This window comes from Temnothorax curvispinosus, unplaced genomic scaffold, assembly GCF_003070985.1.
Source record: "Temnothorax curvispinosus isolate PA1 unplaced genomic scaffold, ASM307098v1 QBEX01006657.1, whole genome shotgun sequence".
NCBI lineage: Eukaryota > Metazoa > Arthropoda > Insecta > Hymenoptera > Formicidae > Temnothorax > Temnothorax curvispinosus.
In genome coordinates, this window is record NW_020216437.1 from 1,873,361 (window position 1) to 1,891,173 (window position 17,813).

The 17,813-nt window shown below is 36.9% G+C and overlaps 2 protein-coding genes across 3 annotated transcripts in view; one reads left to right on the top strand and one right to left on the bottom strand.

Moving 5' to 3' along the window:
* The window catches only part of LOC112456153 (galactokinase-like), a 3,683-nt gene extending 1,121 nt beyond the window's left edge, over positions 1–2,562 (top strand). For both annotated transcript variants that reach the window (XM_025018521.1, XM_025018522.1), the window contains 5 exons: positions 519–705; positions 891–1,033; positions 1,428–1,725; positions 1,858–2,179; positions 2,259–2,562. In XM_025018521.1, the coding sequence (XP_024874289.1) occupies positions 519–705; positions 891–1,033; positions 1,428–1,725; positions 1,858–2,179; positions 2,259–2,328 (1,020 nt within the window). In that variant the 3' untranslated portion in view covers positions 2,329–2,562. The remainder of the gene's footprint in view (positions 1–518; positions 706–890; positions 1,034–1,427; positions 1,726–1,857; positions 2,180–2,258) is intronic.
* LOC112456151 (sodium-independent sulfate anion transporter-like) lies at positions 2,552–17,538 on the bottom strand. Its single transcript, XM_025018518.1, has 11 exons — positions 17,103–17,538; positions 10,780–11,115; positions 7,545–7,780; positions 6,231–6,432; positions 5,763–5,983; positions 5,199–5,544; positions 4,727–5,029; positions 4,011–4,156; positions 3,681–3,851; positions 3,443–3,596; positions 2,552–3,365 (listed from the first exon to the last, which is right to left on the bottom strand). Exons 2-11 carry the CDS (start codon positions 10,964–10,966, stop codon positions 3,328–3,330), a joined length of 2,004 nt encoding a protein of 667 aa, XP_024874286.1. The 5' UTR covers positions 10,967–11,115; positions 17,103–17,538; the 3' UTR covers positions 2,552–3,327.
* Positions 17,539–17,813: the final 275 nt, after the last annotated feature.

Sequence of the window (17,813 nt, forward strand, 5' to 3'; positions counted from 1 at the left end):
TGTGTGTGTGTGTGTGTGTGTGTGTGTGTGTGTGTGTGTGTATGCATGATATTTTTACAATAATATAGCTTTATATAAGAATTAATATTTACCGTGCAGATTAACGTTTAAGTGATCGAATTTGCTATTATTTGTTAAATTTACTACATTACTTATTTGGGATAGTTTAAAAACTACTAAAATAATAACACAGATCAATGCTGTAATAAAATAATATTGGCATTCGTAACACGATGGTATGGACGTTATCGATTATCCGCGATTATGAAAGCTGTCATTGCATTCTTTCTTATTAATTGAAAAAGTTTTTCTCAGAGTTCTTCTTTTTTATCCTATTTGATAACGAATATACTTGTTCATAGATCCGTATTATTTGCATTTAATAGAAAAACCGCAGCTGTTTTTATAATTGATTTATACGTATAATATACAAGTTATCAAATGCAGAACGGTTTAACCGGACTTCACCGCCGTTTAACGGTAATAAAACAACGAAATAATTTCGGAATAATTATCAGGCGCTACCGATGGTCACGGTGATAGCCGGGAGGTCTCACGGTGGTAAGAAAACCAGAGTTCTTTCCTTGAACGACGTAGTCGGCGCTACAAACGAATTCGAATTTGAAGCTGGAAGTCGAACTGATATTAAACCAGGAGAACCAAAATGGGCGAACTATATAAAAGGATGCATCGCCAATTTCATTTGTAAGTTACTTGCGACTTCAATTATCATGATCCTTCACATAATTTATTCAGAATCTCGAAATTAAAGAAGCCAGAAGCTCAATTAAATCCACAGTTAAAAAACGTTTATCAAGAAAGTTGAATATAAAAATCGACGATCGCGATAATCCTGGAACACAACGCAACTGACTAATATACATTTTTAGGTGACGTACCCGCGTTTAATGCCGTAATTGTATCGACTGTGCCAGCAGGCGCCGGACTTAGTAGTTCTGCGGCTCTAGAAGTAGCGACGTACACCTTCTTGGAGACCTTGAGCGGGAAAAAACCGGAGAAACCAGAGCAGAAGGTAACTACGATCTTTCAGCGATCATCATTTTTTCTAACAGTATAACAATAATATAATGTGACATTAGGTAATATATATGTAATTTCTTATAGAACTAATAATTGCTTATAACTATCATTTTAAACCGAGTAGCACATCATAATGATATAGCGAAATTTATAAATAAAATCGCTGTTCATCGCGCGCGTCTGAGATTTGAATAGACTCTTTGTAAAAATTTTTTAAAGGCTAAGAAACTCTTTTCTATATTCTGAAATATCCATCCATTCGTCCGTCCATTCATCTTTTCATTCATCCATGTATCACAACTGAATTACTCCTACCTTATACAATTTTTAATTAATCCCAAATAAAAAACATATTATACATGGGTGTATTTACATGTTATACGTAGGCTTTAGCATGTCAAAAAGCGGAGCATGACTTTGCTGGAGTGCCGTGCGGTATAATGGACCAGTTTATCTCAGCGATGGGCAAGGAAGGCTGCGCGCTTTTGCTCGACTGTCGCGATCTTGTCACTAAGCAAATACCCATGCTGCACATAGATAACTACGTTTTTCTCATAACGAATTCGAACGCACCGCACAAACTGAGTTCGAGCGCCTATTGCGAGCGTAGAGATTGTTGTTACGAAGCCGCGAAAATGTTGGGCAAGAAGAGTTTGAGAGATGCAAATATGAATGATATCCTAGGTAATGATAGAAGATTTTATGTATATATACATATATCCTTTAATTTTATAATATTCTTCACTTGAATTTTATTTTATTAATTAGGTTGCCACTCTTCGTTTCTCTATACATGACAGACTAACATGTTTTTAGCCTTAACATCGCGAAATGCGTCCGATTGTATTGTGAAAAGAGCTCGTCACGTGGTCACGGAAATTCAACGAACTCTGAATGCTGCGGTGGCGCTTGAGAAAGGCGACTTTCAGCAATTCGGACGATTGATGAATGAAAGTCACGATTCATTGCGCGACGATTACGAGGTCTCGTCCAAGGAGCTTGATTCACTGGTCTCGGCGGCCAGGGAGGTAGACGGCGTGTTAGGAAGCCGTTTGACAGGCGCGGGCTTCGGTGGTTGCACCGTAACTTTATTGAGAAAGGACGCGGTGGATAAGGCAATTCAACATATGAAAGCAAAGTTAATATCCTTTCCGTCTGTATTAAGTTAAGCTTTGCTCCGTTTTATATAAATGCTATTAAAATATTTTCACTTATAGATATCCCGGCACGCCTGCATTCTACATAGCGACTCCGTCCGGAGGTGCTCGAGAAATCAGCGTCAACTAGTACTATTAATATTAATTTCTCAAATATATACATGTACATATTTTACAGTGTGATATTTCATACAGTATCATTAACAATTGTACGATACTTTGAAATACATAATTTTTCAAGATGTACATATATCTTAAATTGTTTGCTCGTGTTTATCGAATGCACATTTTTTCGTGGCACGAGCGTGGAATTCTGATATATTTACAGTGAATTAAGTTATTTACAATGCATGTAAAACTGTCACTATTTGTGTGCGTTTATTTTAATATACGATGAGAGATGGTCTGTTATTAGTGTTACAAACAAAAAATAATTTTTAAACCGTAAAATTTGTAGTCGTCGCTTATTATTGATTAGAGTTATCAAGAAATAAAAATAGAGTATGCAAACGAGTATTGAATACGCTAACCTAATTGTGACTATAGGTATATTTACTGTAAAATGAATGCATGGGCGGAGCGTGACTGCCAGTTAAGACCTTCGTGAGGGTCAAGATTAAAATCAAGGTAAAAGTCATCGAGATTAAAATTATCCAAGCTACGCCCGTTAAAATGATTAATGATGAAAACAAAAAAATTTAATTTAATTTTCTGTACTACCTACTTTCTATTTCTTTATATATATACAGAATTATTATATTTTCTGTATTGTATTACTAATAATGCAGACCACTCTGTGTACTTATCTAATTCGAAGAGAGTAAATTCGAAATGTACATTCTTATCGGAGTATACATATATAGACTTCCGCCTTTCATAAGTACAAAAATATTATACTGTATAGCGTACATTTACAAGATGCATGCTAAATTGATAGCTTGTGCTCATAAATATATACGTACATATATACAAAATATATTTAATTGGCTAAATTTGAAAGTAGCATTTTGCTTCACAGTAATACTGTGCCTTTAACGAAAACGCCACGGTACTTTCACTATAATACTGATGCTTACTAAAGAGGGAAAAATATTGTCCAAAATTATCCCCATCTCTATCTATTATATATTTAATATCGATTGAGAGTCTCGGTTGAGTTCGTGTATTCTAAAATAAAAACGTGAGATTTAGAAGATATATTTTATACATATAGAGAAGGAGAGCCACTATAAAAATCGACTTACCTTTAAGATGGTCGTTGAGTTCGAGTTCGCTGGAGCTGCACGTGAGCCCCGACGGTTTCACACCTTTAAAGATCTCGATAACGCTCGGTTTCAAGTTATGAAAGATTAATGGTTGGCCCCGTTTAGTAAAATCCTCTATCAAAGTCTTGATAACCTGAAGAAAGGTAAGTCGGTTAGAGGTACGATACGTTTAATTAATGTGACGAGACTTTATTTCTCTCCCATGATATGTACTCACCTTTGCAGCGGTGAAATCGGCCGCCTGGATATGCGTAGAATCTATTACGACGGGCACGGCGGTACCCTCTCGTAATCCCTGCTTGCTAATGACGGCTCGTACGTATTCAACGCTTGGAAACACCAGACTTCGATCCGGAGTTATGACAAGATATTCACAACCGCTAATACTCTGTGAAAAAAAAAGCAATACGCTAATGTACATTTTCTAAATTACAACTCTAAATTGCAAAAGATGACCTTAAATTTTTTCGGCTATCTTTTTTAATTAGCATTTTCATTTTCGACTGCATGTTTACGATTATGCTACTAAAAACTTAGCTGTGCTTACCGTAGCTTTATGAACTCGTAACGTCGGTCTGGCCGAGGCATAAAGTAGGAACAAAAGATTTACACCGATGCCGATCACGATGCCCAGTTCGAGTCGTATGAAAAGACAACACAGGAACGTGGTTATGGCCGGTATGAGATCAATTTCTGAAAATAACGGTGCGTCAGTTTGTAACGTGATCTTTGTTAAGAAAACATAAAAAAAAACTATATATAATAATGATGAAATGAGAAGAATTAATTAAGATGACTTCAACCAAATTTTGATTAACTTATCAATTAGTATTTCGTTAATGTGGGTAGAATTATTTTTTGTTGTTTAACATAATGGGGAAAAAAGACTAAATTATAAACGACAAACACAAAAATTTTACTTTATGTAATTTTGCCTGTTGAATTAATTCAAATTTATTGGAAAAGTTAATCATTCATTAATAACCGAATGCGATCAGATAATAAATGTGAGTATAAAGCAATGCAAAAAAAGTAGTGACTAATAAAGATCCAAAAATTAATACGTGAGCTATATAATGACCTAATAAAAATAATTAACAAAGAACGCCACAAACATTTTGGTCCACTTTGAATTCTCTTTGAAAGAATCTTTATGATTCCCTTCTACAATTATAATCTATGTATATATATATTTATTAATCTGTAACTGTTTATAAATTCTAATTAGCTCTTTTTTTTTATATTAAGCAAGAGAAGGCGTACTTTTGCTTCGCCACATTGGCTTCACCACCTGGAACTCCACCATGAAGACAACTGCGGCAATGATGACGGCCGCCAGGGCGGCCTTGGGTATATAATACAGATAAGGTGTGAGGAATTGCAACGATATAAGTACTAATAATCCAGTGTAGACTCCACCGAGCGTCGTCTTCACCCCAGACGAATGGTTGACCGCGCCTCGGCTGAGACCACCGCTCACAGGCATTGATGATACGAACGATGAAATCACGTTGCACACACCCAACGCCAACATTTCCTGAGTCGCGTCTATCGACTTACCCTCAGCTAGATACAATGTAGTAGATACAACGTCGATTATTTGAAGACAGAAAATACATTTATTTTATACATCAATTTGCCGCTTTAAATAAAAAAATTATTTGAAATGAGAAAGGATTTACTCATCTTAAAATAATCTTGATTTTCACATATATCGTCAAGTTTAAGCACTCACAGAATACTTTGGCGATGGAGATGGTTTCTAGCAAGCTTAGCATGGGGACGACTAGACAGCCAGTGCCCAAAGCGGAAATCATGTCGATGAAAGTATACGTCTCGTTCCCGACCCGAGCTTCAAAAGGTGGCAAACGAAATTCTGGTAGTCCTTGCTTTACGTGGCCTGTTAAAATGACGGGCGATTCTCCCAGATGCTTCTCGAGGACCCAACACATCACCGCGCAGACAATCACAATGATAATGTTTCTGGCAGTGGAGATCAGCCAGAACGACATCGTGATAACTTGTTGAAGCCGCGACGGTACTTTAGTATTTTTCGGCACTATCGGCAAATCTTTCATCTTCTAAATAAATACAAAAATATTCTGCTTATATTCTTTAATCTCTCTTATCTTATATTTTTATTAAGTAAAAATATTATAGCCGTAATGAAGAATATAATCGAGGGAGATATGTTTAAATACCGAAACAACAGGTAAGCTAAGTTATTATCTATGTTAACTTTAGCAAAACAAGTTATTATCTATATATATATACTAAAATGCAATAATGTTTTAGTTACTCGGAGAAGTAGAAGAACGATTATGCAGACAACTCCCAAAGCGGTATCCCAACGTCTCGTCTCGCCGATATGCTCGAAGATGCTTTGCCAGACCTGCACGAACTTGGTGCCGGAAACTTTGAGCCCAAGAATATCTTTTACCTGGCTGGTGGCGATGATAATCGACGCCGCCGATGTGAAACCAACGGATACTGGCCCCGATATAAAATCCAGTAAGAATCCTAATATCGTCGGAAGAATAAAAAATAATTTAATCATATATTAAAAATGTATCATAAATAACAATATAAAAAATAAACGTGTACATATATGTCAAATATATTACGTATAAAATATATTAAATAAAAAATATTATATAAAAATTAAATAAAAATCGTGTGAAATAAAGACCGTTAATTTTTGGATCCATAAATGTGATAATTCGCAAATTACATCAATTTCAATTTTTAAATATCTTTATAATGTTACCTAATTGCAAAATGCCCATCAAAAAGGAGACGCAGCCCGAGACGAAACACAGCAATACGGCGAAGTCGGGTCCTAGATGAGCCTTTTGTAAAGTTTCTCTCGTTAAAATCGCGGCGATTGCGGTCGGTCCGACAGGTACATCTTTCCAAGAGCCGAAAATTGTATACACGAAACAGGCCATGAAAGACGAGTAGAGTCCATACTGTCCAAACAAAATATTTTTTTATATTAATATCAATGATATTGACATTTTATAAAAATCGCATGCTCAAATCAGTTGCATAAATCATATTTTCTTATAAAACTGTAGAACTTCTTTTTGAAATATTTTTCTAAAATGCGAAACAACAGAAAGAGAGAAATATTTGAGATAAAGCAATAAAATAGTCCATCCACCCAGTACATAACCAGTCCGATATGTGGTCAGTTTTCTGTATACAAACAAGCACCAGATTCAGTGGTCTCTCTCACCGTTTGTATATTTTAGATATCTCAAAATCGTGTATTTTGTAACGTCCTCCTGAAAAAATAGACCAAAAAACGAAGAGAAAAAAGACCAACGTAATGACCAATTTTCATGCTAGGTACCGGTTTCAAATGCTTATTCATGATTATTGCATGATATTCAAGGTTGATGAGCTCCTAAATTCGCGGATATTTTCCAGTGTGTGTAATCCAGATATTTATAATATTTCATAATTCATAATTAATAATATCCTTTTACATTATAGTCAATACGTTGAGTGATACAAGGAGATCCTGAAGTGACGGCAATTATCAATATTTACCCAGACAGGACCATGTCCAAAATCGGGACACAAGACATCGTAAAAGAAGTCCTGCTTTTAGACATGTGTGCTGTCTGGGCAGTTTGACCAATTTCTTTCTTCGAATTGGCTTTACAGAATGTATCAGTATATAGCTTACGTGTATGTACAACAATCAAAAGTGTCCCGGCACCTCGGACTAGATCAAAGAACAGCATTGCATCATTGAAGGCTTGAAGCTAAAATTAAAAGCCTAATGAGAAAGAATTTCATTTCAACAGATTTTAAGTATGTAGTACACACACGCAGTGTAGGCGTTGCAATCTGACAAGGATTGGTATATCCCGTATGATATCTGAGATGTCTCGTTAGATGAAGACAGATATAGGCCGGTAACATAGGAAACGGTAAATAAATTATTGACATTTTTAATTCCACAGATTCCGCTTAGATGAGGACGCTTCGTCGGAGTCACTGGAGTACTGGAGTCGGCCGTCACTTCAGGAGCCATTATTTTGTACTTAAATATATATGTATGTGCTTTTACCTGTAACGGTAATCCCGCGACGTTGGCGTATGCTATGGCTTGCGGAATTACGGTGAGGCCTACGGTGATACCAGCTACCAGATCGCTCACCACGTATTCTTTCCGGTAATTCGGCAACCACGTTAGAATCGGTATTCGCTTGAATACCAGCTTCTTCCTGCAAGACCTTCTGACCCTTCGGTAGAGCCAGCTTCTTCCGGAGGTACATAGACCACTCTTGTCAGAATCTTGTGGTACTAAAAATTACGGTAAAAATATGTACAAAACACGCTCTAAAAATAACAGTTGTATTATTTAGCAAGAATAGATTCACAAAGAAATATATATCAAGTCAAAATTTTTTCCCATGCAAATTAAAAAATTTTAGTCGTGTTTTTCACATTTATTCCGTACAATATGATATTTCAGTCAAAATTACAATAGTTACTCGAATATTGTGTTAGCTGAAATATTTTTAAGCTGAAACGAAACTTATTGAGTTCTCATATGACTTTCGAAAAATGTGATATGGACGTGAGAGATATATTTGCGCATGACGAGTCGACATTTAAAAATCACTCAGGAATAAGTGATAAATCAAGAAATGTCACACGCCATAAAAAGAAGCGATTCCATTACAGAGCGTAATAACACTTCCATTTCGTATCAAATTTTGTATACTATCATTACGTTGACGCATTAACGATAATTTATATATTTTTTGTACTCATCAGAGTGTCGCTTCGTAAAATTATTCGTGTTCTTAATTTTAGCGGAAGAAGAGGCGAGTACCTAAGTCGAATATACAGGATGCCAAGACAAATTACTCTTTACGCATCATGCTGGTGGGCCTCAAATCGCTTATCTCGCGCGTAAGCAATTTGAATTTATTTGGTCATGTGACAATTTATGTTGACCTTTTCAAATACCGTCTTTAAAAAATAACACGCTTGAAGTGCACGACGTCGAAAAATTTAACGAATGCCGTTCTTATTTCAGATTTGACATAAAACCGAAATTTTCATAATGGATGAATTGCAGTGAAGACTTATCGCACAAAGAAGTATGTATATACGAGGAAAAAAAACAGTAATATAGGTATGTGGTTTACATTTTATTATTCTCAACAGAGCTCGTTATAATCGCAAAACAATAATTAAACGAGAATAAACACAATTAACTCAATTTTAATTAGAATACGAAACGAAACGTGTTTAATTCGCGTTGCATTTTCGAGCATCGTGTAACGCACGAAGTTCAAGAATACCAATTCTGTCTGTGTTTATATAATATTATTGGTTGCGGCAGTTTCCGCGAATCTCATAATTCTAACATGAGGAAGGATTAAATTTTACGGTCGATTATCCTTTATACGATACTACTTCGCGACTTACGTAAGCGTAGCAATTTATCGGCACGGTTTTCTTATTGATTTTTAATTAATCAGTATCAGAAAGTATCGCGCAAAGCGTAAATGCTGCAGCAGCGGTAAAACACCTAATCAAAAATGGGACAGCGCGAATCTGCATAAAGAGCATCAGTGCGTTACGTCATTATAATAATTAATTAACGCCCTTCATGATCAAAATTAGAATTGGACGACGGATTGGGTCTGTGCGCAACTCAATTGCAGCTCGTTGTATATTCGATGAGACCGCATCTCATTATCTACACGTAGATTCTATTATCATTAACCGAAGCGTGGTAATGACAGAATCAAATTTTGTAGCGTATTCGATTTTTGCGCATTTAAATTCATTGGTCTATTTATTACTGTCTTTCTCGTTATTATGAAACTGCCAGAAAACGAACGCGCTGTTTTGCATTTCGCACCTTCGTACTGCCAACGAATAACGTCAGTATCGATGAGTTTTTCTGCGGTTTGAATATCATCTCGAACGATCGCACGGACGAGCTATTTGTGAGGTAAAATACGTGGATAGTGATCTATATGATGGATAATAGGTAATAATGACTTATTTAGAACGCGTGTTATGCTCGCGTCTGAGATGTCGTAGACGCAAAATGTTTTTGTGCATCGATCGAAATGAGCTTTGAAAAAGAGTTGATGTAACAGCGGCCGATTGTTGCGCTTGCAGAGCTACACTCTGCATTATATGAATGTAAAGCATTCGAACAGTTATTGTGTTTCAAAACATTTGTCTTTTTGCGCATTAATCAACGTGCTGACATCGAGACAACGTGCAAACAGCGTACGAGTAGGTACTTGAACAAATTCTTAAACACAGAGCTGTATTCTCTATCTTCTGCATTTAGTATAGTCTTGTTATTATAATCAATTAGGTTGGATATTTCAATTGCAAGTGTATTTGTCGAACTGCAATTGTTCGCGGCTTCGGTTTCTGTGCTGGGAGGAAAATTTGTAGCACTGCCGTGATTTATAATCATCTATATTCCTGTACAAATATGTCGATAGATGTCGTATTTATTTAAGAAAAAAATTATTTGCGAAAGAGTCGCCGCGTTACATATGCGTGCACAAGTGCACATGCGCGACTCGAATGAAGGCAGCGTGCCTTGAAACAATTTTTCGATTGCAAATGTTGTAAAACGCTAGTAGGAAAAAAAAAACGACTGTTCAAGCGTGAAAGTGAAGGTCGGCATACGGTGCACGGATTATTTTTGCAAATTTTTGTTCGATGTTTCCCGCGCGCCGTCCCGCATCTCCGCCGCGCGCGTTGAATCACACGCCAATTATTTTCTCACCCGCTTTTGCCATGCAGGCATCGAACACCGGCAATATTCTCGCGCGAATCATCGGCGAATTCGCGGGACTCGCGATTCGCTTTCGCGGAAAACGTGCCGTCGGGTAAAAATTCCTCGGTTATACAATTATACAACGAAAGCGAGCCTGCGGATACGTGTTGTAGAACTTTTCGGAATGGACTCCGATCGGAATTGTAGTTATTTCCTAGAATTCTATTGTATTTTCTAGAGAAAATGGAATAATTCCATTCTGATTCCATTCCGAATAGTTTCGTAATATGTACCATGATTCACGATCGAAATTTCATACTGCGCGTCTCTCAGCTTTTCTGAGCGAAAATATGGAGAGACTGTGGTCGTCTCCTATTTTAGCTCGACATCTCTCAACGTGGAATTTTGCTTTTAATATTCCTCCAAGTAACATTCTTTCAGAAAATCATCAGAAAATTGTATTTTAAAGTCGATTTTTTTCCCACGCTCGATTACATTCTAATTAAGATGCGATAACACAAAATGGGTCGTGACTCACCCTCGAGATTGACAATCTTCGCGTCTTTGGTGATGGCGTGAGCGCTGCTCGGATGACCGTTCAGCGTATTCGGCTCGTTGTTGTTGCTGCGAAGAACGTCGTCGAGCGCGTTGCTGCTGAAGCCGGTCAGCGTGACCTCCCTGCGATTTTCCATGTCGTGCTCCTCGTTGACGTTGTACTTGGACATGATACTCGTCCACCCGGGGATCGGCGAGATAGGCGAAGTGCGCGCAATTCGGGCGGAACGCCCGTGAACCGATATATAAACGCAAACCGATGTCGAGCCTCCTCCTCACGTGGACTCCATCCCGTCGGGAGCTCGTTCGCACAGCGACCCTGAAGTTAGAAAATGGAGAGGGCTGTTTTATATCGCGCGTAACGATCCCGTTAATTTTTCACCTGTCACCTTATCCTCAGATCTTAGATCGCGTTCGCTGATAATCCTCGTCGATAATCGTTTCATGTATTTTTAATCTTACGTACATACATCAGGTACCCTCTCTAACGTTGTTCTCTCGGGCGATTTATTCGAACGGTACAGGATCTCCTCGCTATTGCGAGACGCGAAGCTTTTGGCGAGGAATCGGGGCCAGTATATCGCGTAATTCATTTACGATTATCTAATTTCACGTAATTAATTCATTCTAAGTTTTTTTTAAATTAATTATATTTTACTAAATTTAATTTTAATTATTCAATAAATCTAATTAATTCAACTTTATTTTTTTAATGAATATTTACAGATATAATTATGTTCTTTTGCTTTATTACTTTGCTTTAAGTTTATTGCGTTATTCGGCAAACAATGAATAAATAATTTTAATAAAGAGTTAATCGCTTCTTTCAACAATGTAATGGAATGATTAGAAAATCACAAATTGGGAAATGCAGGAAATTATTTGTTGTTGAAATTCTTAGTGGTGGAGAAAGATACCGAGCTGAAAATGCACCGTGTTCCCTTCTCTATCGAGTGAATGGACATTCGTGTTACTTTTGCAATTGTTTAAACGTAGATTTCTCGGATATATGGCAAAAAAGTGGCGAATGACAAATGGCGAATGCGGCAATAATTAACGGAATTTCGCAAATTGCTTTGCGAAAACTCATAAAATAACAGCTAGGGTTTGCTCTAATGACGAATACGTGCGGCGCGAGTTAAGAAACAATTGACGTTAAAAAGAACGTCGTTGCAAGTAGGACAATCATTGGAGCACATTTACAAAAATCTACTAAATAATTATACAGTTCAGATTAATTGATTTTTGTAGATATATAATACAATTGAATGAATATATTCAATAAATTAAGTACGCGGTACATGTCTAAGTTTAAAATGAAAATAAAGAAGAAATATCGGAAAGAAACGTTACAAAAATTCACAACGTTGTTTAGAAATGCGCTGCTTTCAATGATATATTGCCATTTCTCAGCAATCGTCGGACGAGAAATCGGCATGTATATTGAAAACATTACAAATAATAGTCTGTAATTGAGCAACGTGTATTCGTGTTTTGTAATGACGACGCGATTATACGTATAAAGCTTATCGTCACGCTCAGTTCATTCTGGATAACTGTAAAACACACGTGGCTATGCGTGGCACACGTATTTATCGTTTATAAAAAAAAAAAAGCTTCAATGAAAGTTGTAATTATCGAAATCAATGGCCGGTAGACGCTAATTGTCTGCGAATGTGCCTACGATTTTATTATAAGCATCCGCTTGCAAACGTGATTACAGTTGACAGAATAACGTTCTAAGACTTTATCTCCTCGATAATGTTACGGTCGCTCGTATATCCAAAATGAACAAATGTTATCGCGGAGGAACGAACGAATTAAATCTGTTTCGCGACTCGAGCCGCTCGTTCGAGCTTGTTACGAGGCGGAAGCGCTGCGATATCGGAAACTACTGTTTGATGTTACATTATTAGATAACAAGTCAAAAAGCGAGCGCGTTTGGAAAATCATTCGAATTACGCGTATAATATAATTTAATATCATCCGGTGCGCGGTTTCACGTATTACGGAAAGCAATAACGTAATCTCGGAAATGTTTCTCGGAATCCGGGATACAATATCACGTCTGTTAAGAAAACTCGTATGTGGAGTGGAATCTTAGAGACTTAGCGAGACGTTTTACGTAATCAATTTCGTACTAAAAAAGTACTCCGATTAGCCATGCCTTCGTTGAATCGAATAAACACCGTTCTCATTATTGATCTATCTGTCGTATTAGATAATGCGATATTATGTAAAATGATATCAAGCACGATCAGTGGATGTTTTATAAAAAAAAAAAAGCAGAAACGTGTGCAACTGTTGCTAATTTGTTTGCAGCGGTTTTAACAATGTGACACGTAAAACAGTACAAAGATACAGCGATAAATGAAATAATTAAAAATAAAAGATAATCTTTGCATTTCCGCGGAACAGATTTCTCGGTAAGATACATCTCAGTTGGCACCAGAATGACATTCTCGCTGCAGCTTTCTGTATTGTTAAGAGACCACATTTTTTTGCGCACAATAGTAATCTCACGTATATCTTAAGTAAAAGAAAGTTTTTTTCTGAACCGACGTGAATTAACAGAATGTGTATCAACATTTTTTTCGTGCAAATATTATTTATATATACACTTATTTTGCACGCTTATTATAAATAACTATACGCGATGAAACGGGTTAAATTCAAATTCGACGAATTTGCATTTAATTACTGTCTACTGACATGTTAATTTGCGCCGTCAATTTCTTGTTCATACTGACATGTTAGTTTGCGACGTCATTCACATTTTTTCTTATATTTCTTCTTTCATACCTACTTACGTTTTCGCTTATATAATCAACAAATGTTAAATAAATAAATTCGATAAAAATATTTCATTATATTGTCAAACGGTATTTCAAATATTTTGAAGTACGAATTTAAATGCCATTTTCACTAACTTAAAAATTTTTAATTATAAATGCGAAACCTGGAGCATATTTCGTATATCCAAAAAAATATGAATGTTGCTCATTTAATCGAGTAATTCCCGGATATTATAATCATGAATATTATAAATTATTACTATGTTGTCATCGGAGATGAAAATTGATTTAATTATCTTGAAACGATCTGTCAGATTATTTTAATTATTATTATCTCAGCTTAATTGGCTACAGTTTATTGATTTATTAGTAATAGAGCCATGGATAAATATAGTTATTAATGCCACGTGAAAGTCTAATGCTGATAATGAAAAAACAATGATCGCCAATACCGTTACTTTACGATAAAATCGCGTATGTGTACGTACGTGAATGAAAGATAATTATAGGATATTTATTTGTCATCTAATTAGTATATTCTCTTAACGAGTTTAATAATCGCAGATTTTAATATCCTGATCGATCATGAAAGTATATTTTGAGACATAACAGTGAAAAAATACAAATTAGAAACTTATATCTCATTTTACTTTAGAGTGATTTGTAGTCTTTATGCAGCACTTATAACAGGATAACAAGTTCACTAACGTGACTAGTTGAGCAATAATAATCAGTATTAGAACTGACAATGAGTTATGAAAATTAATAGATATAGAAGATCAATACGCGCGTATCTGGTATTTAGTTTATTTGGAAACGTGATAGTTATTATAACTATCTGATGGTGTAACAAATTATAAACTATGTTCAATAACAATTGTTATGCGAATATTCTATTACAAATTTATAATATAATAAACTTGCATCAGTAATTTAATATGTTTTTAAATATGTATTAGAAAAATCGGCACGTTGTTACGCTCTATATTAGTTAAAAATTACGTTTTTAATTTATTCAACTCTTATATTTTTCTTAGAAAATTTTATACTCTTGTAATTTTGAAAAATATCAGAGTTATGTACTTATGAAACATAAATTGTGCTCAAAGTATAAAAAGAGAAATATATAATGTAAGATACATGATGTAATGATCTTTTTATCGTAAATTGTCTAAATTACAATAATAATGAATAATTAATTTAAAAGTTTCAAATACAATTTTACTGGATTAAGAATATTTTAACAAATTTTTTAACGCGAAACGTCCGTAAGAAAGAACGTAAGTTTTTATTATTAAACTGCTGTTACTTGTCGCGCGAATTAATTGCGATTCATCGCTCAACCGTTTTGCACGTGACGAAAGAATGTTGCGGCGAATAGCCGTCCGTGCTTTTAAATGGATCGTCGATGAATCACTGCCTCGCGTTAGTCGAGGAAATGAGTAGTTCACCTGATGGGAATCCTTGAACGCCTTTGTGGTAGGCCAGGTAGGCAGACGAGCGTAATTTCGAATTTAAGCTCGGAAATTCTAGCTGTTTCCGACACACTATTCAAAATGCTAAATAATCATCGTTAGTGTCTAATTAACTACAAAACAAGCGACACTTCCCTATTCCAGCTCATGCAATTCTACAATTTCAGATTAACTATAATTTGAGATATCATAAAAAGAGATTAATTGTGTGTAATGTTGTTTTCGACTGAGACCGCAAATTGACTTTTCAGAACCGATTATATAGATAATTATTTCTATTTTTATAAATAAAACAATCATATAGTGTCATATAGACAACTCAGGAGATAAAGATATGTGTAAATATATGTAGAGGTGTGTATGTGTGTGATTTTTTTAGCGAAATAGTCGAAGACATAATTCTTGAGTTACAAGCAAAAGAAGGTCTTTTCGCAAACTAAACTTCAGAGAGTCAAATAGAGTTTCTTTGAGCAAAATTCTAATTTGTTACAAAGATACATGACGTTAAAAATTAAAAGGTTTCTATAAACGATGTCTTTTTGACATTTTTACTAAGAAAAAATCGATTCCATATTAATCAAATATTCTGTCGTTAAAAAGTTAAAAGAAGAAGAAGTTCCTATGTATATGCATACATATACACATATTGGAAGACATCGGAGACATTCAGGATGATCTTTAAATATTCTAAATTTTCTGAAATGTCTAAAAAATTTATATCATTTTCTAAACATACTTTAGAAACTTCAAAAATCTGGGACGTCTTTGAGAGAAGCCTTTTAGACGACCCAAGTATTTTCAAATATTCTTCAGACGTCTCGTAGATGTGCGTTATTTGAAATATTTTGGAGAATGATGCATTTAAGAAATATGGTTACAATAGGGGATTAATATATCAAATGCAGATTTTCTGAGCGCGATTGCAGCACGAGGAAGTGTGTATCGGAGTTTTTTACCTCTGACATCGTCAGACACCGTAACTGAAAAAAATACCGCTTTGGTCAAGGCTCCCGCTCGCAAACGGAGTCGACTAATAACGACGTTTGGTCGAAACTTCCAAAGGGGAATTCTACGATTTTGATTTTATCTCTTGAGGAAAATGTATTGCGTGTGAAGAAATCAAATACAATAGCGATTATAAACACAATAGACGTTATTTCCGAGTATTTTAAGTAATTCCGTTTGGATTAACCTGAAGTAATTACAATGGTTTCAAATTCCACTCAGAAGAATGTAGAGAGATGCAGACGCAGACGTAACAGTCGATAAAATTTGTTTCCCATCTTTTATTTCTACGCAATTTAAGAACGTGTATCGATGCTCGCGTCAGTGTCAAAAGCACCCGATGGATACCTTCAACCCTTTCTTCGAAGGAAAGAGAAAGACGCGTGTCTAACAGAGATTAAACGCGCGTGCTTTATTTATTTATTTATCAGGCCTCGTCCCTTCGTGCGTGAAACGCCGCGGTGCATTCGCGCGGCTCGCTCATTTCACTCGTCCGCAATAATCGCCGCACGCGAGCGAGCGCGTGCGAAAGTTCATATTAGAAGGCCTATAATCCTACATAAAAGGCGGATGATGCTTTCTCTGGCGCGATTTCAGCGATCGATCCTCTCCTGCATAAGTTTGCATAAACATAATGACGCGCAGAAGACTTCAACGCATGCTTCTCTCTCATTCTCTTTGCGCGAGGAAACGGCCACGCCGCAAAGTGTGCCATCCGACTTTCCGGCGGTATATCCGAGCGTTTCCGTTATCAATTGACACTCAACGAACCGCGCTAATGTAACATAAAAGCTGTTAAACGAACTGTTTAAATACCCTCGACCGCGCCCGCTCCCGCTTCGCGTTAAACAGTAAATTATTCTCATTTGTCGTGTTATATCTTACATTGTTTCTAATTCACTCGCTCTGCTAACAATATTGCCCAGAATCGACGCTGGCCTTTCTATCGTTGTACATCGGCGATTTTAGATTCATATTATGTGTCTCATTTTTATATCACCCCTCTGTATCCGATCACGACGAGTACTCACCCCTGTGAGTTGCGTCCGTGATATATCACGCGTGGTGACGAGGCTTGGCTCCTCGGTTCGGGTTCATCGTCGACTCGTCGGCGGGAGCGCGAGGTCCGGCGCAGCGCATCGTCCGCGACGACGCGCGTGTTTGCTGCTCGTCCGTCGCGGGCTCTTCTCGCTTCCCGGATTCTCCTCTTCTTCACCTGACCCGCCGCTCTCTCTCTTTCTCTCTTGCGCGCGCGACTGTGTGCACTGTGCGGGACGGACCCGCTGAAACGGATTCGCGGAGGGACCAGGAGTATCGGACCCCGGGCTGAGAGTCCACGTCCGCGCGTCGCACGAGTCACCGACTCTCTCGAGTAGCGGGCTAGCGGGTCGTTCGCTCGCTCACCTGCGGCCGCGAACTGTTCCGACAGCCGCGAATTATACTTTTGCGCTAGGCACCGCCGCGTACCCCGGCACCGCACCGGATCGCCACGCGTTCTCGCTGCCCGCGATACCCAAAGCGAATCACCCACGCCTGACCTCTCGTCCAGACGTCGATACCCCCCGCGCGGCTGATAGGTTCTTCCCCTGGACGCGAGCATCTTGACTGCGGATAATCTGCGATGCTAATATGAATACGGCTGGCAGATCGAATATTAATTGCAATTAATATTCGAATTACTCCGACTTGCTTAATAATTCCGACTGGCATAAATATTTATCTGTTAAATAAAAAATATTCCA